The sequence below is a fragment of the Colias eurytheme genome, chromosome 7, assembly GCF_061535395.1.
Source record: "Colias eurytheme isolate Ceu_HAF_F1 chromosome 7, ilColEury1 Martin Lab GWU primary, whole genome shotgun sequence".
NCBI lineage: Eukaryota > Metazoa > Arthropoda > Insecta > Lepidoptera > Pieridae > Colias > Colias eurytheme.
In genome coordinates, this window is record NC_142986.1 from 9,922,955 (window position 1) to 9,948,082 (window position 25,128).

General features: G+C 34.9%; 1 protein-coding gene and 1 non-coding gene across 2 annotated transcripts in view; one reads left to right on the plus strand and one right to left on the minus strand.

Moving 5' to 3' along the window:
* Positions 1-289: 289 nt before the first annotated feature.
* TRNAQ-UUG (transfer RNA glutamine (anticodon UUG)) lies at positions 290-361 on the minus strand. Its single transcript has one exon. It is a non-coding gene; the product is annotated as a tRNA-Gln (tRNA).
* A 481-nt stretch (positions 362-842) lies between these two features.
* Positions 843-25,128, plus strand: part of slpr (mitogen-activated protein kinase kinase kinase slipper) — a 58,910-nt gene continuing 34,624 nt past the window's right edge. The window contains exon 1 of the mRNA XM_090103663.1: positions 843-1,865. Coding sequence (XP_089959789.1) covers positions 1,169-1,865 — 697 coding nt within the window. The 5' untranslated portion in view covers positions 843-1,168. The remainder of the gene's footprint in view (positions 1,866-25,128) is intronic.

Below are 25,128 nucleotides of genomic sequence, written 5' to 3' on the forward strand. Positions count from 1 at the left end.
TATAAAATTATTTATTTTTTGTAAGATTTAAGCGTGCTTGTGAGGTTTAAAAGCGGTCCCACGTCTCGCAGGCAGGGTGGTCGCCGCGAATGGATACGTCCATCCCATTTTCGCGCGATCAATAAAGCTCCCTACCCAGCATCCCTACAGACAATCACAATACGACTGACGTTAGCGATAAAATGTATTTATAAAAAAAATTCTGTGTATGTCAAAATTATTAATGAAATAGTAACTTATAAAACATTTAGTAAGAAAAAAAAGAGTTCAAAAAAGAAAGAGTCCAAGCAGGTCCCACCGAGATTTGAACTCGGATCGCTGGATTCAAAGTCCAGAGTGCTCACCATTACACCATGGGACCTCTTATGCAATTAAACGAAATAGTGATATTGGTCGTTTTAAAGCATATAATTTCTACAAACTTAAATATTTGAAATAAATATATGAAAAATAATTACACTAAATATACTATATAAATATAAGATAATTAATAAGTTTATAACATAATATATAATATATCAACTGCATAATGAAACATTAAACGGAATCGAATGGAATTGTAATGTTTGAATATTATATTAACGCCATCTATGATCATATAGCTACATTAACAACCACACACTTTGTTACAGAGTATATCTGTGGAGTATATTAACAGAACAAGAAATTTTTTTGTAAAATATTTAAAATATTAATTCAAGATAATAGTTGCTAGAAAATTTTCAAGTAATTGTTTAAAAAAAATATTGGAACTTATTAATTCTTATCAGATTTTTTCGTAATACCAATACAAACAGCTTTAATTTTTTTTATGAAGTAACATTATTATGACAGTTTGTCACTGACTTCGCTGTAGTAAGGTTGTCATTTCGTCCATCTATTGAAGAACGTGATAGATGAATGAGAAATAATTAACATTATCGCAGCGAAGCTACTACATAATCTCTATTTCGAAAACGATCGCAAGCCGCAATTTGTCGAACCAGTGTATCCGTTATTAACGCTTCCATACACCGCCATGATCGATGTGGAAAACAAAGATGGCGGAATAATAAGGTGATCATAACCAAACGTTGCGAATTGTGGTAGTTATGTGCTCTAGTGGGCGGAGGTCACAGCGGTGTCGCGGCGCCTGAGCGAGGGGGAGCTCCATGGTCCGGCCGGGGTGATGCCGCCGCGGCCAGCGGCCGGCCGCGCGGCTATGGCGGCTGAAGAAAACCGTCCGCCACTCGCTCTGTTTACCGCCGTGTACGACTACATAGCGCAGGGAGAGGACGAGCTCTCCCTGCGTAGGGGCGAGATCGTCGAGGTCCTGTCGAAAGATGCGAACATATCCGGCGACGAGGGTTGGTGGACGGGTAAAATCGGCGACCGTGTTGGCATCTTTCCCGCGGTCTACGTGACAGAGGAGGACCCGTTAGCCGTCACCTCTGTGATCGGAGATGTGGATCCTCCGCGAGTTTCGTTCTCGGAGCTCAAGCTGGAGGAGGTCATCGGAGTGGGTGGTTTCGGGAAAGTGTACCGCGGTTATTGGAACGACGAGGTGGTGGCGGTGAAGGCTGCGCGACAGGACGCTAACGAGGACATTGAAGTGATAAAAGAGAGTGTTCTGCAGGAAGCGAAACTGTTTTGGATGTTGCAGCATGATAATATAGTGTCGTTAAAGGGTGTGTGTTTGGAAGAGCCAAATTTGTGTTTGGTGATGGAGTACGCCCGGGGCGGCCCGTTAAATAGGGTACTGTCCGGGCGCAAGATTCGGCCAGGGATCCTGGTAGATTGGGCCATACAAGTGGCCCGCGGAATGGCCTACCTGCACGTCGATGCGCCGATTTCACTTATCCATCGTGATTTGAAGAGTTCAAACGGTGAGTATTGGCTTAAACCCATGTAGTTTAATAGACTAAGCATCAGTAATGATGTAACTATTTATATTAATAAATTATTTTGTTGACTATTCATCTGCATTTTTCAAGCAGTGCTAAATCAAATTATTTGACTTTTCATATAATTTAACATTCATAGAAAATTAAGTGTGCAAATGAGATCCATCACTTGCTACAGTAGAACCCCGTTAAGTCGAACCTCGATAAGTCAAAAACCTCCAAATCTCGAAAAAATGTTTTGTTCCCTTCCCTTCAAACACCAAAACCTCTATTACTTGAAATCTCTACCCTCTGTTAGTCGAAATAATCATCGAGTCCCTCTAAGCCATTTTGGTACATATTTTCACTCTATAACTCGAAAAATTAAATTTGACCTCTGTATGTCGAACATAGCAACGTTTTTTTTTATTTTACAACCTTTACAACTTGATCATTAGGAATTTATCACCTTATTGTTTGAACAAAAATAAATTACCGACTTTAAGAACGTGCCGACAATGTAAGTACACTATTGTTTCTTAGAAAACATTTTAGGAGTATTTGATAATAAATCTATGACTCACGTAAACACGTGTTTGCTTGATTGGTGTCAGGTGTTCAAAATCCTCCATAAGTTGAAAACTCTATAACTCGAATTTTTTGGCGTCTCCCTTGGTATTCGACTTATAGAGGTTCTACTGTATTTGCAATAATAATAATAGTATGATTAGAACTTTATAATTAACGTTATATAAATAACCTAAGAAGCAATCAATACAAAATACAAACTGATAATTATATATCACTAGCGGTCCCTGCTTCGCCCGTGGTACATATTTACGTTTTCACTACATAAGAACCATCCTCGTACTTCAAGGAATATAATAAAAAAAGAATTATTGAAATTGGTCCACCCATTCACACGTGATGCTGTGAAACCAGTTTCATTTTTATATTTATAGATTCATCGCTACGGATTAAAACTCGCTTACTAAAATATTAGCAAAGCAATTGTACTACTTTCTATCTACATATAAGAATATCATAAAGTACAAAATGAAAACTCAATTCCACATTAACTATTAGCAAAACTGTGTTATAAGTCATTGCTCTTAACATTGTCAGCGAACCTCCGATAAACTTTTCCTTAAAATTGTTTTATAGCTGTTATAAAAGTACAGTCACCTTAACTTCCTGTACGCTGTGACAATAGCTCAAACGAACAATTACTGTAAGTAAATAACCTGATAATACATCCTTGCGGCTTATCAGTGAAGGTTATATCCCTAATGTTATCATGGACAGGAAATAGCATTCCAGTGATAGTAACTGATTATGATTGCATTGTCTGTCTTGAGTGCTGATTAGTATTGATAAGATTCTAATGTAGTTTATAAGAGGAAAAAGGCTATTAGAAAGATTTCAACATATTATTCGACCAAGCCAACTAGACGCTCGGGTGGAATGCGGCCTCCCCGCCCGCTTACCGCCTCAGGTACCGCGTTCGCCTTAGTACGGTTCGCAGCATCGACGCATTCGTATGTTTCGCATCGCTAGTTATTTCTGTACTTTTTATTGAAATCGTTAAATATTGTTATTGACTGTTAAGTTTTTTGTTGTTATTTGTTTAAGTTTTACTGTGTTGTTATTCCTATGAATAGCCCTCGAAATGGGGAAAAATAAGACTATTCATAGCGGAGAGCGAACAGTGTTATTACGAGTGTTACATTTTTTGCTATCTGTACCCGAGACATGGGCGGGTGACGTCACAGTTGAAAAGGGTCTAGTTGGCTTGGTCACGTAGTACATATAGTAGAAAACGTGAAATCTTCTGTTCCTTTGTGATGTGGAATTCTGCTTTCACTGTTTGATTTTCTTATTCGAAAAGTAGTTAATGTACTTGGGTAATTTGAATTTTATCAAACTGTGTGTGAATTAATATCACAAAAACAGAGAGAATAGAGGTCATAAAATCTGTAAAATTTAAGATAGATAGTGCATTTATTGTTTAATTTATTCCTTATTAAATTTAACATCATGTATTTAACCCATCCCTTCTTTTTAATTGTTATGGAGAGATTTTTTTAAATCTTTCCGTAGCTCTCTACTTTATTCCTAGTCATTAATATACTTTGTTATCATATACAGTTTTATTCTTTGCTTTATTGCGTACAGCAAAGCTTTTTCAAACATTACAAATTTGCATTAAAAAATTAAGCAAATTGTATATTAACATCTATAAAAATATTCAAATTTTTGGAATTAATTTTTCATGACTGAATAAAATATTATGATGGTACATGCAGGAACTGTCAAATTAAATCATTGCGAGTAGGCTCTCAGCCGCCTCTAGAAGCCAACAATAATGCATTAAACTTTTTCACAATACACATTCATAAGTCAGTAACAAGCCTGTCATATTTGCAATGTCACAGGCCCTTATGCAAGACATTGTTCAGCCCACACAAACACACAGTATCACACCTACACTGTGAATATCAATCAAAATTAAAATTTTGTAATGTTTAAAATATTGTTGACCTCTTATTTAGAGAGCTGTAATTAAGTGGTATTTTGTAAGTGTATTGTTAGGATAAGATGGTGAAAAGTTGTCGAATTTGATTGGTTATAGGATTGCTTGTATTGTAATGTTTTATTTAAAAGTTCAACAAAAAAATTATTTAACGTTTTCTAGGGTTCTACAATGCTTTAATCATTATTTGATTCATTACAAAGTTCTTAGTACTTCCATAAGATCGCTAATTTCTATTTTCATTATGATAATTTGATTCTGTCCTTATTTACGATTTATAACATTTCATGTTTTATTTACTCTTTTCTTCTCTTTACTGCTTCGTTACAATTCGTTTTATCAATTCAAAATTCATCTGTTACTCTCATACAAAATCAAATACAGTATGAATTAACTCATTGCCACTAACGTAATTTCTTGCCTATCACTGTCCACAATAAATGCAATATTAAGACGCAATAACCCTACAGGAGAACGCGGCACCCCGTTAGTTCCCCCCCTCCCCCGTGACCCAATCAGTTGAAAGCTTCCTGTCTTCCCCTTCCGATAGAAAGGCGCCTAAGGGCGAGGCCACAACACTACCGTTGCGGCGTCGCGTCGCAAAAATAACATCGCACAGCAATGCGATGCGATGTCGCAACGCAAAAATTTCATCGGATACGACATCGAACGAAAAGACGCTAACTAACGTTTCAGTTTCTAGTGAGACATGGATTTACATAGATTATATATTTACGATAGATTACGATAGATTTTTACGACGCGACGCCGCAACGCAGTGTTGTGGCCTCGCCCTATTGCGTTGTTTTCACAGCTTGACGTTGCTAAATCCATGATTTATTTAGCTGTAATAATGCTTTTCTTTTTAGATATGTTTCGTGATGAATCGGATTCTTAAAGGGCTTCGTTGTTTGTAGATATACATAGAATAAATACTTACATCGTTTCTTGAATATAATTTTTTTCGCAATGATAGCTTGAATAATACATAAAAATCATCGCGCATTTTTTTAATGCGCCGCATAAAATAAAACAATACTTCTTTAATTATTTATTGAGTAATTAACGTCCCATGTTACCAACAAATTACTATAATCTAGCCAACCGGTCGGGAGCGATTAAAGTTGACGTAAACAAGGAAACATTTAGTTTAGTTCGTTTCCAAAATATTTATAACCACAATATTTAACCTATAGCACAGATTAATTACTAGTAGCTAGCTAGCTATAGCTAAAATATTGCAGTACATGACATTGAAAAACGTTTCAATACCATTGCCGTAGTTTACAAGGAGTATGTGGCTTTCCTTTCGATTTCCTTCCATATTATGTACACGTAGATGTGTAAAGTTATCGGCTATATGCCGATATAGCTGATTACTTACATATTATCTCAATAATAATAAGCTTACACAATATTTTATTAAAGTAAATGTCATAACAGTTACAAAACAACACATGTGTATTATGTATACAGTATAATAGTTAATTACCAAAATGTATGATACGAATGTAATAAATATGTGAAAGGGGACATTGACAACTTGGTCATTAACCTTTCGGCAAATTATGTTAATAATCAAAAGTACCATTATTGCGTAAATCGTACTGACGCCGATGTGAAAAATTGCATTTTTTGTCTAGTGCTATGTATCGTGGAATATGCTTTAAGAGATCTTATATTCGTAATTTTGCAAGATATAAATATACAAACTTTAAAATCTGAAGAAACTTCAGGTTTATACACAGGTAATGGTAACAATCCAACTGTTGTGAAAGTTCATCTTCTCAAGAACTTTAACAACAAACCTTTTAAGTAATCATGAAACTTTGGCAAATAAAATGCAAGGCTCAAAAGCAACTCAACTTTATTCGACGAGCATTTAGCTTGAAATAACATTGTTTACGAGTTAACATGCCCCCTTATCTCTGTACCCTAATGTCAGCAAATAGGGTATGTACCTACAGCTACGTAACTATTGCGAATATACGCACGCACTAGAATGTGTGACGCGTGACATAACAGCCCTCGAACAGCTGGCGGTGTAATAGCAGCCGCGAAATTCAGGTACGGGAAGTTGTGGCCAACCTTTTTAATGTGTTTGTTATTTAAAAATTAAAAGTACATAGAAGAAGCCGAATTAAACCGCATACAAAAGTTTAAAAGCTTTAAAAGCATTGATACCATACCTCCCGTTTGTGTTTGGTGTTAGAATACATTTCATTTATTTTATACTAAATTATTGCTCAAATCTTGTATTTAGTAGACAGCATCCACTTTAAAATGGCATATTAATAATTTAAAGCGTATCCATACTGTGAAATGAAAATGCAATTAGCACCGCAGGTTCCTCAGCCCTGGCGCAGGACGGCACGCAAGACGAAATATTTCGCTAAATTAAAGTCGATTTGCATCACCATGTTTGGTGCGAGCGTCGATTTTAGTGACGGCTGATTGTACGTGCCGCAGATGAAATGTAATTTATTATGATTTATTTGGACTTTTTGCGTGTAATAGTGGGCCGACAGTTATTATTATAATCATGCGTGACGGGTTTTTATTTCTGCGAGATTCTTCGTTTTGTAAGCGGGGAATATTGTGGGGAATTTTATGCTCTTCAATTGCTGTTTTTAACGACATTTCGATGGATATTGGCGAAATAAGTGCCGGTTGTAATTGATACTCCTTAAATTGCATTTGGGGGAATCGTTCAGAACTGACGATTTCATTTATGCTTTCTTATAAGGGATAAAAATGAAACAGTAAAAGAATAGGACAGTCGCGGTGGTGAGGGTGAGAATTCACATGTAACTGCTTAGGATGGCAAAATCTAATTGCATATAGGTACTTACGATTAACGTAATTGTTTAACCCATTGAGCCCCGAACGGCCCGATCGGTCCACGACACAATAGATTTTCTATTGTATCTGTGATTCCGGGGCCTGAGTTATTACAATTATACGTTATTTTAATTAGTCTTCCCACTAGATTTAAGTAATAATTATTTTATTAACGAACTATTCATTACCTTACATTTTGTTATTATGCAAAAGAGAAATCTTCCCATAAAAATCTATATCCACTTTCATCATTTTAGTTGTGGCATTTAAAAAAATTCGCCTTTTTGATCTATGTGATTTCCATATAATCGGTACAGACATAATGTTTTAATAACATTATGTCTGTATAATAATTATAGCTTATCTTTTTTTTGTATTGACTGCTAGTTATTCCTTTACTTATTATACCTTACTCCGTTAATTTTATCGCCTCCTCCGAAACAGTATGGTGTAATATAACGTGCCTAATGTCGGTACAGGTTCGACACAATGACCGAGTAATCACGGAAACCTTGGTTTATTTTAATGGACTTAATTATTATTACCAAGGTTACGCCATGAGAGTTAATTTTTTGTTTTATTTCGAATAACTTATAAGTTATTACATAATAATATGAAGTGTGGCATATTTATATTTCGAGTTTAACGATGGCCAAACAACCCGTAAGCACAGTGGTTATTGACCCTGAATATTGTGACAGAGGGTGTGGGTTCGATCCTCACGACTGGAATTTTTTTGTGGAGCAACAATATGTTTTTTTCTATCTTGAAACGTTAATAAACGATTTGAAATAGCCAGATATATAGTCAAATTGCATGTAATAGATTTTGAATAACGTAGAATAAAGCAAGATGCTCTAATAAAAATAAAGCTTTATTGAAGCCGAACCATAATAGGTTATTTGGTTATTAGTTATTACTACGTGTTTATGATTTGTCTATTTTGCACGGCCTCGTCTAGGCATTAAGATGTCAGCAATTGGCACTCGATAACATGACTTATGCCCGCAGAGATCAGTCGGGTTCAAAACAATAATAAGTAAATTGCGCTAATAAATAACTAAATCGGCTGTTATCGGGTCGGACACGCGTCGTAGTCGTCACAGAGCCGTGTGATTAGTTGGTAATAATTGTAATTCATGAAGTGGGGTGCCCAAGGGCGCTGGTCGTAAAGATATAGTTCGGGGGATGTCGCAAAAATGCCTTTGATTAACGTTTTTTGAAGTAGGTATTTATTAAGCATGAAAAAGATATCATATACCCACGGTATCATTTGTGGCATATTATTTTAAAGTTTTCTATATTTTTGCTTGCTGGCTTACTACATACGTTTCTGACAAAAAGAAAAAACATTTTTGTTGAAAAAATTATACTTAAATTGCCTAATTTATAATTTAAATATTCATAATGTATGTCTTATTTCTCGTGTTGTTAAGAGGCACGATATCGATTTGGCATAGCAAAGAAAAAAGCCTCAAGGCAAATATATTAGTGTGCGTCCACACTGAATGCGCGGTGGCGGCGGCCTAGGCGGGCGCGACGAGCGGGCGCTCGTGGTGGCCACACCGACGCGCGAGCTCAAGTAGCGGTTCGACGTTTTTCGGGTGTTGCAAACTTTGGACGATTTGCTATTTTTACTGGACAGTCCGATTTTGAGATGAGATCATTATAGAAGTTGTACACGAAATAAATAAAACAGAGGAATAACGGGTGAATCTTATATGAAGAATTGAGATTATACCCTACAAAATTACTGTGGTGTATATAAGTGTTTTAGATTGAATCGCACTTATAAATAAAGAAGTTTCACTTCAACAATTAAGTATTTACCGCTATTTTACGAAAAACAATAAAGGATATAATATAAGAAGTCGAGCGAGAAGACCGAACTGGTTTGATACCCCCGCCGTCCGCGCATTGTGTCGCTTGCTGACTAGGCCCGTAGTGTGGCCAGAACCCGCGGATAGGAGAGTTTGAAAACTACGCGCGCTGGCTCGCTCATTACCGTCGCACTAGGCTTCCGCCATAGTCATTTCAATGTGGACGCAAAGGCGCGTTTCATACGTTTGATATTTCGCGCCCGCCGTCGCAACCGCGCTAGGCTCGCAGTGTGGACCTGCACTTACTTATTTACATATTTAAAAGTAAAGATTCTCCGTCAATACACATTATAAATGTAGTAGTCAGTGTACGGCATATTTAAAGATATTACGCTGAAATTTGCCGTAGAGCTGCGCACGCGCCTTTATGTCAATATTATGGTAATACTAGATCGGGCGTTTGTTTTACAAGCCATAGGGAAACCCGACTTGTGTTTGTGTTGCTTCACGCTATTTGTAATATTTACATATTGCTCGGGGGCCTTTGTTTTGAACTGAGGTGAAGCGTGGTAGAGCTATGCGCAGGATTTTGATGTTATTACCATGGCAATAATTATTGTGGAAGTGAGTATAGAGCTTAGAGCTGAGCTTATAAATTGTTACTTGGTATACACTTTTCCTATAAATGGTCACATTCCTTTATTTACGAAACGATGAAATTATCTTGTGAGTATTGAGAGAAGGTAGTCGATATTATAACAGTAGTGCTCATGCGAATTAGAATGAAGTATTTGAGTTATGTATGTCTTTATCAGGTACGAGGCGATTTTACATTAAATGCTTGGTTTCATCAAATAATCAACAAATATATGCATTATACTGGATAGTATAAACCCATATCTAAATAACTACAAACTAGTTATCAGAATCAAAGCATTTCTAACGATTACCATTTACAATATTAACGTGTTATCAATACAGATCGTTTCTATAGAAAATCATTACCTTTACACATGACACGGTTCATTTTAATCAGGGCGCTCGATACCATAGCGCAAAATGACCGCTCACCCCATGATAAAGGTCACAGAGACCGCTTCACAGCGAGGCGTCTATTGCGAAATCCTTCGAAAATATCTCGAGCGTTACTGGAAACGGAACGGTACACTCTTCCAGTTCATTAGCCTCGTTATGTCCACCTGAGCTGATCTGAACGTGTACGTGAACGTGCCTAATTGGTCGCGGCACCGTGACGCGGACGCCGTAATAGCGGCCTTTGTGAATTATGGATTATCGCCTAGTGGAGTACCTACTGAAAGTGTTTAACGTGCGTCTTTTGTTGGTATACATTGGTGACAGGTTTACCCGGGGATATCATTACAATAGTGTCGGGACCATTCAGGTGACTTCTGAAATAGATAGACAAATGTTTTATAACAATTTTAAAATGTATTCGTATAGGTAGGTAGGTGTGCATTTAATAGAAAGTTGTTATTGTGGATTTTGGCGACATGAAAAACGAACATTTGAATTGATTTTTTGTGTCGATGATTTTTGTAACAATAACAAACTCCTGTGTTATTTGACCTAGAAAATTATTTGACTTCAACAACTTTAACGTGCCAACGTTTAAAATTTCTGTAATAATAAAAAATTTACTTTTGCACTAATTACTTTCATCACCATCTCTTTTACAGGAAACATAAACTGAGACAAAATAAACTTTGATTCTTAAATAAATAACGCTTAGCTGTATGCGACACGTGTGATCTGTTTATAGTAGCTAGGTAATAATATAAGCGATGTCTCGCGTATTAACTCTCGCATACATAAAATACCTAAGCAAGGTCCGTGGGAATATATCTGTTCACAGTAAAAACACGCATTTTCCTAGAAAACTCGTCACTCCATCTAGGCCATTGTATTATAGGTTTATCGTAATTGTTATCGTGTCGAGTGGGTGGCTTGTTTTGATGCATAATTATTTTAATTATTGATGGAATTGTTTGCATGTAACTTTATAGAAATATGACTATTTTAGACGAGAACCAAGCAAGATATTAGGTACAAGTTTACCTAAAATAATATAGTATGTATAACAAACAGACGTCATTAGGGAAGTTTTATTATTTATAGTCTTTGAATTCAATCCGAAATAGACCGGGAGATACTGACACAAAATTTCGAGTCATTTGTAACAGGATGGCGGTTCTACAGGGGTCTTAGTACGCAATGACAAAAAGAAAAATGATGGTGTGAACGCTGGTACCGGTGGGTTAGTCGCGTGGGCGTTAGTCGAACTCGTCGGAAAAATAGCGAAAGTCAAACGATTTGTAACACAAAAATTTTAGAATTTACCGATAGCCCATAAAAAGAAGTAGGCGGTAGTGTCATGCCATACTTTTCCGGTATGACTTACAGCCCGCCATACCGACGCGAATGTGTTGATTAAAAAAAAACAATTATTCAACCATTTGTACCAAGCTAACTTTTGCACAGGTAACCATCGTCGTGCAGCCATTTACGAAAATCGCCATGCCATACTTTTCGGACGATTCCAAACTCAAACTCAAACTCAAACTCAAACTCAAACTCAAACATTTATTTATTCAATTAGACTTCTTCCAGAAGCACTTTTGAATCGTCATTACATTCTTTAAATTTACCACCGATTCGGAAAGCAGTATCTATGGAGAAGAACCGGCAAGAAACTCCATAGTTGCTCTTTTAAAGTCATGTCCATATACAATATAATTTTACATTACATGTTACTTACATCTAACTACATAATATTATATATTATCATAATATGCCAAAGAACTGTCCTGTTATTCTTACGCGACAACCCTCCATGGATTTTCATCTTCCATATATTCCTTAATGCTGTAGTAGGCTCTCTGAACTAATACATTTTTTAAATAAGTTTTAAATTTAACACTACTAAACTCTTTAATACTATGAGGAATTCTATTGTAAAAACGTATACCTTGGCCCATAAATGAATTTTTAACTTTAGCTAACCTATAAAATGGCATTTCAATTTTATTTCTATTCCTTGTGCCATAACAGTGTCTATCTCCTACTTTTGTGTGTAAGTCCGCGTTTTTGTGTACATGTAAAACATTATTAAATATATACTGTGATGGTACAGTGAGGATACCAATATTCTTAAAGAGATCTCTGAGTGAGTCCCGAGCACGTAAATTATATATAGAGCGTATGGCTCTTTTCTGTAATATAAATATAGTTTCTATATCTGCAGCCCTGCCCCATAGTAGAATTCCATAGGACATAATGCTATGAAAGTAACTAAAATAAACCAATCTAGCCGTATCTTCATCGGTGAGATGCCTTATTCTTCGAACTGCATATGCAGCTGAGCTAAGCTTAGCAGCGGTGGTGGCAACATGGGTCCCCCATTGTAGCTTCTCATCTAGTGTCAAACCAAGAAAAACAGTAGACTCGACAGGGTATAATACCTCCCCGTTTAAAATGATATCCCTTTTGACCTTTTTTACATTTGGAAGGATAAACTCTACACAATTTGTTTTTTTTGCATTCAATAATAAATTATTAGCATTAAACCAATTAGATATGCGTAAAAGAGCAGAGTTTACTTCGTCAACATTTGTGTCATATCTATCCACATTAAATATTAATGAGGTATCATCTGCAAACAGTACTATTTCACACATATCCTGCAAATAAAAAGGTAGGTCATTAATATACACTAAGAACAAAAACGGTCCTAAGATAGATCCCTGCGGAACACCAATGTTAATCGGCGCACCGCAAGATTTCTCTCCATTAACAACAACGGTCTGTACCCTGTTCTGAAGATATGAAGCTATGAGGTCCTGAGATAAACCTTTGATACCATAAAAATTTAGTTTCCGTAATAGAGTGGAATGTTCTACACAGTCGAAAGCCTTAGAAAGGTCGCAGAATATCCCCAAAGCATTCTTTGAATTTTCCCATGCTTTATATATATGTGACAAAAGAGCTATTCCAGCATCAGTGGTAGAGCGCCCCCTTGTAAAACCAAACTGTTTGGCGTGCAGTAAACCATTTGAAACAAAATGACTACATAATTGGTTTAAAATCAATTTCTCGAAGACTTTGCTCAAAGTTGGTAGAATAGAAATAGGCCTATAGTTATTACAGTCTTCTTGGTCACCGCTTTTGAATAAAGGAATAACTTTACTAAACTTTAATAAATCAGGGAATATACCACAGTCACAACATTGATTAAATATAAACGCTAAATGGTTGGCAATGTTTTCTATAATATTATTTACTAAATTCACAGACATTCCCCAGAGATCACATGTTTTTTTTAAGTTTAATGTTTTAAAAGTTTTAACAATTTCATCTGCAGTCACATGTCGCAATTCAAATAATACATTACACTCCGCAACATGGTCCCTCAAATAGGACTCCGCAAGCACTGTTGATGAATTTAATTTTTTAGTAATACTAACAGGAACACTACTAAAGAAATCTTCAAAAGCAAGCGCAACATCAGCACTTTTGTCAATGACCCTGCCAGCATTTACAAGTTTTATGGTACTATTTGTCCGGCTTTTGCCCATTTCACCATTAATAATTGTCCAAACTGTTTTAACTTTATTATCAGAGTTGCGTATTTTATCTCTGACATATAGACACTTGGCAGTGAAACAAACTTTTTTAAAAGTTTTTGAATAATTTCTAACATAATTATGGAATGACAAGTCTTTGTTATATTGCTTCATGCCATATAACTCATATAGAATGTTCCTGCATCTGTGTATACTAGGTGTTGCCCATTGACTAAATGGTAAATCCTTGGTGATACTTAAAGATTTAACTTTAAATATTTCTTTAAACTCATTATGAACTAAATTAAAAAGATTTGTAAACATTTCACAAGGATTATTATAAAAGGATTGATCATTCAGGTTAGGCAGTTTATTATTAATATTATCTCTAAATTTATCAATGCCTTTTTTAGTTATAGGCCTAACATTAATTCTTTTAAACTTAGGTATGCAATCCCATTCCAAAACTACTTTCTGGCCACAGTGATCTGAAGTCAGTATATTGAGGATATTTTTTTCTAGACAGTTGCAATCACAGTATATATTATCAATACAAGTTGCAGAAGTAGGTGTAATTCGTGTGGGTTCATCAAAAACTTTATACAGATTAAATGAGTGAAACAAATTAACTATTCTTGTTGCCGTCTGTGTGTGTGAAAGTAAATCAATATTAAAATCACCACATACTATTACCTTCTTTTTACTCCTGCCTAAACGCTTTAATGTTTCTTCCATGACTGTCTCAAACATATTATAGTCACTGGAAGGAGGTCTGTATACGCAAACAATAATATAACGCTCAAGCTCAACACAGGACAGTTCAATGGTGCGTTCTACAGAAAGACTTACAATGTCAGTTCGTTCTTTGCATTTAACACTATTGTGTACAAAAATAAGAGAACCTCCATGAATAGCATGTGCCCTATAGTATATACTTTTTAATTTATAATTATCAATATTTAATAACAACTGACATTGTTTAAGCCAATGTTCTGTTACACAAAATATTTTTATACTATTATGATTTAAAAATAATTCTATTTCTAATAATTTGCTAGCCAAGCCTTGAATATTTTGATGTACAATGGAAAAAGGCTGCTTAGCTGTTGTCTTACATACTAGTTTAAATCTAGCTTAGGGCTAGTTTGTCCGTCAACACTTAACCTAGGTTGATGTATATAATTACTACTACATAAAATTATAGTAGATCGATGGTCTGATACCAAACATGTACCAGACTGGTTAATAATTTTATATGCTATTAACATAGCAAGTATATAATTTTAGTATATAATTTTATATGCTATTAACATAGCAAATGGTCGCCATACCGCCGAAAATCTGCAAAATTTTTTTATTTCGCCTATCTTTTTGTACCAGTATTGCATTTGGCTTTTTGGAGAGTATTTGATAAAATGTGACCATTATTATATTTGCCATACTTCTAGTAGGGGGAAAAAGTGCTGTCATACTTGAAAAATAAATTTATTATTAATTTATATAAGTGAAGATTTCCAACACCTAGATCTTTGAAATTTTGTATTTATATTCGTTGATCCTCAAACTTACAGGAAAAATAAGTGCCATACTGTTACAAATCGTTTGAATTTCGCTATTTTCCGATGAGTTCGACTAACGCCCACGCGACTAAGCCGCCGGTACCAGCGTTCACACCATCATTTTTCTTTTTGTCATTGCGTACTAAGAACCCTGTAGAACCGCCATCCTGTTACAAATGACTCGAAATTTTGTGTCAGTATCTCCCGGTCTAAAAGGCCTGAATTGTGATTTAACAATTATCAAAAACACAACTTATAAAATTGATGCAATAGGTGTTCTCACAGATTGAAAAATGAATATTAAATATGTACCTATATCCAATTGAGAACCGTTTCATTATTTGTAGATAATTCATACAATATTATAAGATTCGTTTGTTCATTGTCGTTTATATGCTTTTTTTCTGTTAGCTGCCGAGGTAAATTAATTAATTATTTATTTTACTATCATGGTCGTTTGTGTCTGTATTTAATGGTGATTGTATTTACGTTTATTGCTACACATTAGAAGCCAATCGTATTGGGCTTGTTACTTTATTAGACAATAGACATGTTCACATGTAGTTACTTTAAGTTGAAGTGATTGAAGTCGAGACTTCGTTTAGCTAATAAATTAATTCAATAATAAAATTGCAATATTGTAATATCCCTCGTAACACACTTAATAAGTACCTCACAAAAGGTATGTTTAATGGATATATCCTAATTTTTCATACAGTAGCAGTTTTATTCATAGTAGGTGGCTTTTGTAAAAAAATAATATTTCATGTAATTCCTCCAATGATCAAAAGAAAACGTGAAACTGTGACGAATTGAATAATAATGGTCATAATATAAAGTATGGGTAAAACCCGGCGTTATCTGCCCCACTTATTCAATGCCTGTATATGACGATAAGTGCTATTTTGATTGGTATATTGCAGTGCATTAAATTTTACTAATTATACAATGTAACTGATGATAACTATACCCTACTTTAGGTATCTGATGTAATCCATACTAATATTATAAATGCGAAAGTAACTCTGTCTGTCTGTCTGTTACTCAATCACGCCTAAACTACTGAACTAATTTGCATGAAATTTGGTATGGAGATATTTTGATACCCGAGAAAGGACATAGGATAGGTTTTATCCCGGAAATCTTACGGGAACAGGTTTTTCTTTGAAAACGCAGGCGAAGCCGCGGGCGGACAGCTAGTAACTAATACATTGTTTTGAGCTACGATGGGCACTGACCTTATTCGTACGGATCTTTATAAAATTTATATTTGAGTAAAAGCTTTGGTTAGCTACGATTCGTATCTACGTATATTACTTTTATTATACTTTATAATTTTTTAAATCAGTTAAGTTAGTATTTATTTCTAGCGTTTAAATGTTGAAAAGATTGTAATTTTACACAGGTCCTATGCTTGGAACTTTATTGTATACTAGGTTTGTAAATGGCTAGGTTCATGATGATGACAAATATGCCACTCGACATTATACTATTAGACGAACAATTTAGAAGTCAGTTTTGATATTAATGTTTTGATTCGTAGCCAAAATACATCATCCTCTGAAATAACTGTGCCTGTCCGTGACTCAATCACCTTAAGTGATGGAAATCATCGTGATTCACTTTCCATTAGTCTTCCTGCTGAACTGAATCATTACATCTTCTAGGATTGTGCTGTATTCCTTGTGATTATGATATGAAGTCATGTCACTTGTGTTTATGGGCGGTGGTGACGACGTAACATCTCTTGATGATTATGATTATGAAGTTATAAATCAGGCCCACCTGTTCAATTAATTGCTCCTCCAAAAATGTAAAAGAAATAGCTTTCCTAAAAGACGTTGTCTTTTCTTCCAGTGCATCTGCAATCCTGAGAATTTTAAAAGATTAAAATTTAACACTGCGTTATTTAATGTAACTGACTTGAGCCTGGTCCATTTCTATTATAAACGAAACAATAGTGGTATGGTGTGGTGTGACTTTCAAAGCGATAGCTATCGATTACCAAGCTGCTAAGGCTTTTACTAGCTTGCTATATGGGGGAGTGCCTAGCCCACATTTTATTGACAAACAGTTCTATAGTTCAGGATTTTAATTATAGCTGTGTTTAGTATTTTCAAATGCAGTACACCAAATCTAGTATTGTTTATTTTAATATTGCGGCCAAATGTTTTTATATCTTTTTCTTTTCACTACTTAACATCGATCCAACATATTATGTGCAAAGCAATTCCTTCCGACCTGTTAATATTCCTTAAGAATACCATCAGAAATCTTGTACTATAAGTTACCTCGGATTTCAAAACATTACATCACTATCATTCAAAGTCCACAAATGCGTACATCTGCAGTTTATTCTCTATAATAGACTACAAGCCCGCATAGGACAAAAATATGGGTCAAATGAACCACCAGGGGACATATCTAGAACGATAGCAGAGCAAAAAATAATAAGATTCATCACTATGCCGTCACTTGTAAGCTGTCCAACTGAGTGCAGATGAGAATTGAAAAGTACAGGTAGACTCGGTAAATTTTGGTCATATATTTTTGTACGGCATTCTTAACCATCGATAGATCCATTAAAAATAATAAGAAACCGCTCAGTGCCGTACAAAAATGTGGGTCCACCAAGTCGGAATTTTTATTTAATTTCCGAGAGTTACCGGGGGTAAATTTGGTCATTTGACCATGTACGGCATCTGTGTCATACTATTGCTATACTGCTTTTAATCCATTATTCCGCAACGCCGTACAAAAATCATGGGGACAAGGGGAAAAAATCGAGAGATGCAATCCCCTCTCTTTCCCCACTCCAGGGGGTCATTTGACTAAGTACGGCTTCGGTTCCAAAACATTATCTAGCACTCAAAAGTACTATTAAAAGCAATGCCGTCAAAAAATAATTGTTCTTTTAAATGTATACCAATAATCATCTTAATTTCATCGAATTCTTGATATAAAGAGCTGTAAGGTCATTTGACCCTGTACGGGAACTTTTTTTTAACATGATATTGTAAAATTCAATTGTTGTATAGTATTGCCGTTCAAAAGAAACCGTTCTAAAAAAAGTTATAGAGAAATGCAAAACCAGAAATTTTGTTAAAGTTTAAACATCGTAGATTAATGAAATATAATAGTTTTCTACACTTTATCCGTTGTTTTAAATAGTATTAACATAGATAAATTAGGAAAAAACGATGCCGTACATTTTTGTGCAGACCACATCTTTTAGGCTGATGAAAGCGACGAAAGCTACAATTTTAAGAGTGCTTTATGGCCATTTGATACAGTACGGCATTAACATATTTTTACCCAACTACGGCAAAGCAAAAGGAGGGTTATGGTTGTTTACAGGTCATGTATGTATGTTCATCTATTCCCTCGTAACTTCTAAACTACTTATCAGAATTCGACAAATGACATATCATTAGAGGCGTCTGAATTGTTCACTGGATAACCAACGACCAGCTAGCTAAAGGCTATATGGGGTTTCACAAAATCTAATGTGGCGCCCTCTAGCGGACAAAACATACAGAGTAAAAAAATAAAGTTAAGATAAATATGCAGTGTTTGGTATCATTTGAAAGCGCTTTACTTGTACATTTTGAATATGTATATATTACTAGCATTTGCTTGTGACTTTACCTGTATTCATGGACTGATTGCATATAATTCACATCTTTTCGTTCATAGCTTTTTTATTAGTTCATCAATTTAACGGAGTCCATTCCACCTGACTCCGACTTTCCAAGGTGATAATTAACCACCTCGAGCTTCTTAATATTAATGTATATTTATATTTTATTATAAAAATATAAAGCAAATATTTCGTTATATGGATTTTTTTCTTTTTCAGATTTTTCCCCTTTGAACCAACGAAAATGTACGGCACATGAAAAAATATTATCTATGCATAAAATACTTTAAAAATAAATTTATTTCGTGTTGTGTCAAATGACCCCCTGGAGTGGGGAAAGAGAGGGGATTACAACTCTCGATTTTTTCCCCTTGTCCCCATGATTTTTGTACGGCGTTGCGGAATAATGGATTAAAAGCAGTATAGCAATAGTATGACACAGATGCCGTACATGGTCAAATGACCAAATTTACCCCCGGTAACTCTCAGAAATTAAATAAAAATTCCGACTTGGTGGACCACCATTTTTGTACGGCACTGAGCGGTTTCTTATTATTTTTAATGGATCTATCGATGGTTAAGAATGCCGTACAAAAATATATGACCAAAATTTACCGAGTCTACCTGTACTTTTCAATTCTCATCTGCACTCAGTTGGACAGCTTACAAGTGACGGCATAGTGATGAATCTTATTATTTTTTGCTCTGCTATCGTTCTAGATATGTCCCATGGTGGTTCATTTGACCCATATTTTTGTCCTATGCGGGCTTGTAGTCTATAACGTATTTTCGCAATTTTATAGCAAAACGAATACGCAATGCGAAATCGCAGTGTCATCGTGACGTATGGCCATCGCGACACCGTTCACGGTCATCGACCTTGATACTGAAAACTGTGTTTTTTGTATGTTTGTTTGTTTTTAACAGTGCGCTCCAAACAATGCCGCTTTGTGAGCTTTATGCGCGCGTGGGGTTTGAACGTGCTAATGAAAATTGAATCAATGTTATAAAAAAATATATTAAGCGTACTTAATTCATAATATTTCAAGTTTTCTGAATTTATGACAAGGTTTAATTGCTTTTTTTTGTTTTAACACAACTTGATTGTTATTTCATACACTTTTCTAGTTCTACCATATATTTTTAACTACCTACATATTAACATACTCGTTTATCTAAAAAAAGACGAATAGTTATGTTAATTATTTTTTTCGAATTAGTATGAAATATTCCATGTGTGTTGGGAAATAATAAAAAAAACAGCATAATAAAAAAAACGGTGATCACACCAAAATGAGATTTTTTATATGTATTTGGTATATATAATTGTTGAAAAAACTTATTCATTCCATTTGATTAACTATAGGTATGTATTTTTTATAGAATAACGTATGTAGGTTATATTTTATAGTCTTAAAATCGAAATTAATAATTAAAAGCAATTGGATTGTATTGTTGTTTATTCATTAGACAATTTCTCAATATCTGTTATCTCCATTGCAAATTATAACAATACAATTAATTATTATTTAGAAACCTACAGAGTACAAATACAGCAATCAGACCATATTTGAAAAGTTTTCGTGTCCGTTTGCTGTAGTATAGTATAATAGCTAAATTGTTAGAGTTGATAGTAAATATATTCTCATACTAATTGCGTGAAAGTATATTTGTTACTCAATCTCGTAAAAATAGAGGTATTATGAACATTAATAATTCCATAGGCGACACGGGAATTCACGTTTTATAATATTAGCTTTGTAGGCTTGTAGAGCGAAGAAATTGTATACTATGTTGCCTTTAATTTGAGGAGGAGTGATTTACGAAATAATCATAAAGCTTTGTCTTAAATTTGTAAAAAAAATATATTTTTATTATATTATTGAACGCTTTTCCTTACATTTAGTGAGCTTGATGGCGCGCAGCCTAGGCACTGAAAAATAGAACCAAAAAAATCGCGCTTTTAAACATACAAGGGTAGCATTATCTAACAAAAGCAATGAAGATGTTTCACCTACATTCACTAAACATCAGCCTAACACGTACAGTAGAGGCTACAAGTAGATAATGCTGCGATCGGCGCGTGCGACCGTGACCCCCAGTGCGGCAGTGCCTAGCTCCAACTGGCACCGCTGTTCCGTGCTAGCTATCTTATTGAATAACCTCTTTGGTTTGGTAAAAGATAGACTTTTTACAATCATTGAAATAATGTTTCGTATTGGTTGAGACAGTTGTTTAAGCTCAAAAGAAGGCGTGGGGTGGACATGGGACACGTAAAACCGAAAAAGTAAAAGATAGCCTGATTGGAAGTATAGAACTGCACGCAAAGTTTGGTAAAAGATAGGAATAGGATAGGATAAAGAGAAAAATAAGTTAATTGTTTTTTTTTAAACATTCGCAATTTTCTATACATTTCGTAACAGGCCTCTAAACTTAATACGTGTCTATGTTTCAATTAATCGGTCTCATTACATATTCTATAATCTATAGAAACATGAAGTTCCCGAACTAAACAAAAGTTTCTACTATACAACAACAAACGACACACACACATGCGATAATTCGAAAGCCCAGCGAGTTTGTTAAACATTGTTAGCGGCGTGTAGTTAGTTACCTTGCCCTAGTGTATCATTAGGGTAGTACAAGATACCGCCCACATGCTCTGTTGTGTTCTGACGTATTACTTTACGTAAATCTTTTGATAGTAAAGCTGATGAGTTGGATGGAACGCGCTCACCTGAGGAGCTATTGTTTCGAATTAAAGGTATTTTTGTGTTTGATAGTCAATTTATCGAGGTAGGCTACTAACAAGCTAAAGGAGCGGAGAAGCACTGAAAATTTAAGAAAGCGGGAGAAATATTCCATTTCAGAGCAGACGAAGTTGCGTGGGTCAACTTGTTTCGCATAGTAGCATATATTAATATGTAAAGGGAAATATTGAGGCTCACAAGGACGGTTTAAATGCATGAGAAAAACATGTTCCGAAACTAAAATGTATAAAAACTAGATTAGAGATTGTGTCTGTAAACAGATCTGATACGCATCAGTTGGGTAATTGAGCTTCTTGGTTTTACTGTTCGTGACTACGTTTTAAGACCTAAATTGTCTCATGCAAGATAATATGTTTATACTAGCTACCCGCTCGCGACTTCGTCCGCTTTGGCTTAAACCTAATAAATTACATATATACCTTCCTTGAGAATCACTATCTATTCAAAAACCGCATCCAAATCTGTTATGTAGTTTTAAGTATACAGACACACAGACGCGGACGACGCAAAGCTACTTTGTGTAGAGATGCTAAAAGTGGAATTAAACCAGAGGTGAATTGACCAACTTGTACTGAATAAGTTGCTTAAAATTCATCGTAATGTATTTAATTCCAAAGAGGGTTAATAGTAGGGCATGTAATATCGGAATAGTTTTGAATTCCGATATTGATTTCCGATATTGAGCTCAATATCGGAATTCCGATATTGATATCGGAATTGGACATATATGTTAAAAAGGTGGATTTTATTAATTAAAAACCTATTATAATCATATAATCTTTTATTTGGTATGAAAATAGTTATTTTACTGCTAAACAACTTAATTTAACTGACTCAAAATAAACATGTTTTAAGCAATACAATTTCAAAAATATAAAAACTTATATATAACTGTTTAATTTATTACACGACTACTTTTACTGCCAAAATACAAATTTAACTACAACAACACTAAAAGGTAGTGTTACCTAGTAATAACCCAAAAGATATAAGTGACCTATTTGGCAAGTATTTCTTCTCTGTCTTCAAACCTACACAACACATGGACTACAAATATATGGCTTTACCTATAATGCATCCAACGTAACTTCTTTGCTCAGTACATTCTCAATATCATACAATTAAAATAGCACTACTGGCCCTGGACCCGATCAAAGGGCCATGTCCAGACAATGTCCCGCAAATATTTCTTTCCCGTTGTGCAGACGTGCTGTCTTTTCCCCTGTCACTAATTTTTAATACTTCCCTAAATAATGGTTTGTTTCCATCAGTTTGAAAACAAGCTCGAATTGTTCCCATTTTTAAGAGTGGCAATCGTGAGCTCATTTCAAATTATCGCCCAATCTCCATTCTTTCTACCTTGTCAAAGGTTTTTGAATCAATGGTTTATGATGTACTCTACAAGCATCTCTATAGTCTTCTTTCTGAATTCCAACATGGTTTCATGGCTAAAAAGTCCACAAATACAAATCTTATCTCATAATTATGTAAGTTACCTAATTGAGGCAGTTGATTAGGGTTACCAAGTCGACGCAATTTATACAGATTTCTCATAGGCCTTTGACAAGGTCGCCAGAAAACACACACAGAGTTAAGAGGTGTTTACCTCTTAACTTTACAGTTCATGAAAGTGACTGATATGCACACAGCAGGTAAGACGCTTTGTTTCTCTGTGCGAGCGAATAAGCAAGTGAGTGAGATAGGCATACTGAAATGCGTCATTTCAATCACCACTATACCTATTTCTTTTTTTAAATCTGCCTAATTATTTAAATTGCCGCAAATTTTAACCTCAACTTAATGATTTAGCACTGAATAAAAAAAATCTTAATTCCGATATAACGATATTGGATCACTCAGTATCGGAATTGTAATATCGTAATTTTCATTCCGAGATTCCGATATTGCGAGATTCCGAGATTCCGATATTCATGCCCTAGTTAATAGTTAACGCCGCGGCTTATTTTCGTATCGCAACACTTAAACATTATTGGTCTCGTAAAACGAATTAAAAGCTACACTGGGGCGTCTAAATAACTTTCCCGGCCAAGTCGTACCTAACCGATGCAGTGTCGTTTGCCAAAGTTTAATGAGACGGTGTCAATGACCGCTGTTAGGGCGCTTGTGCACTACAAGGAATTTTACTGTCCGGCATTCCGATTTTTTACGGTCCGGTGTGGCATGAAAAAACCGATGAATTGCTTGTGCACCTGTCCGTCTTTACTCGGATCAGTGCGGTACAGTTCAAGGAAGTTTGGCGGTATAATGCTATCATAAATGATTGTTTTTGCATTTTACAAGAAACGAGTAAAAAATATAGAAGGTGAAATATTATATTATTTCGTTATAATAAAAAGTAAAGTTCCGTAAGAGATTTAAAATGCGTGTTTCACTTATTTATTTTAATCGGTGACGAGGAGCTAAAGCTATTCCCACTTGAACTTTAACTTACCAACACTTACTTAGATAATAATTATAGGTCAATGCTTGGTCAATGTATATAAAATAACAATACCGACTTCTCAAATCTCATTGCCAACTAAAAGAAAGTAAAACAAGAGCTTGCTTTCAATTGGCATATGCAGTAAAAACAGTAAAATCCAAGCAAGTGGGCATTCGAAAACAATTATACCTACAGCGACTCGTAGACACAAAAAACCATCCGGAATAGGGAAAAGTAAAATGTCGGACAGTAAAATTACGTATAGTGCACAAGCTAGTATATAGATTATTGGCGTGCCATACCGGACCGTAAAAAATCGGAATGCCGGACCGTAAAATTCCTTGTAGTGGACAAACGCCCTTACACTAAATTAACGTCAGCTGATATTCGTAGAATCGAATTGTGATCTTTATGTTTATTGTTACTTTTATTAAAAAAAATCTGATCCTTTTGGATTTATTTTGATGCAAAACTTTGTGCGTAGAGTTGTTTTGTACGTAATTAGGAGGTGATGATACATTTATACATATCTCTGTTTTTAGATGACAATATAGATTTGTCGATTATAGTATGTTTCATCGCGATACGCAGGCAAAAATCGTTTGGAATAAAATGATATTGAATAAAATAAAGTTTTCTTTGAATATGTTAATTGAATGAAAGACAAATTAATAATCTTGAATTTATTTTGATGATTCTTTATCAGTAGAATAATACGTTATTCTTCAATGCCATAAAGTTACATTTTTATTAGGTTTCACCCGACCGGGGGGGAATCCAGCAATTACTTCGATAACATAGTTAATTTCTGTAATATCTATGTATCTAAATGGTGTAATAATTGATAGCTCTTAATTTTATACGTGAAGTCGGAATGTGGAAATAAAGATATTCGTATATAATCTTGAGATAAGCTATGAAGTAGTCGATGAAAATTCCAAGCTTGAACGACTAATGGTTGATTTTGTTTACGATATTGAAGGCAGTGTTAGAAATTAAAGGTCTTTATAATAATCGAAACTCATAATTGTAATAGTTCACATAATATAAGAGAAATAATAGCAAGGAGATGAAGTTAT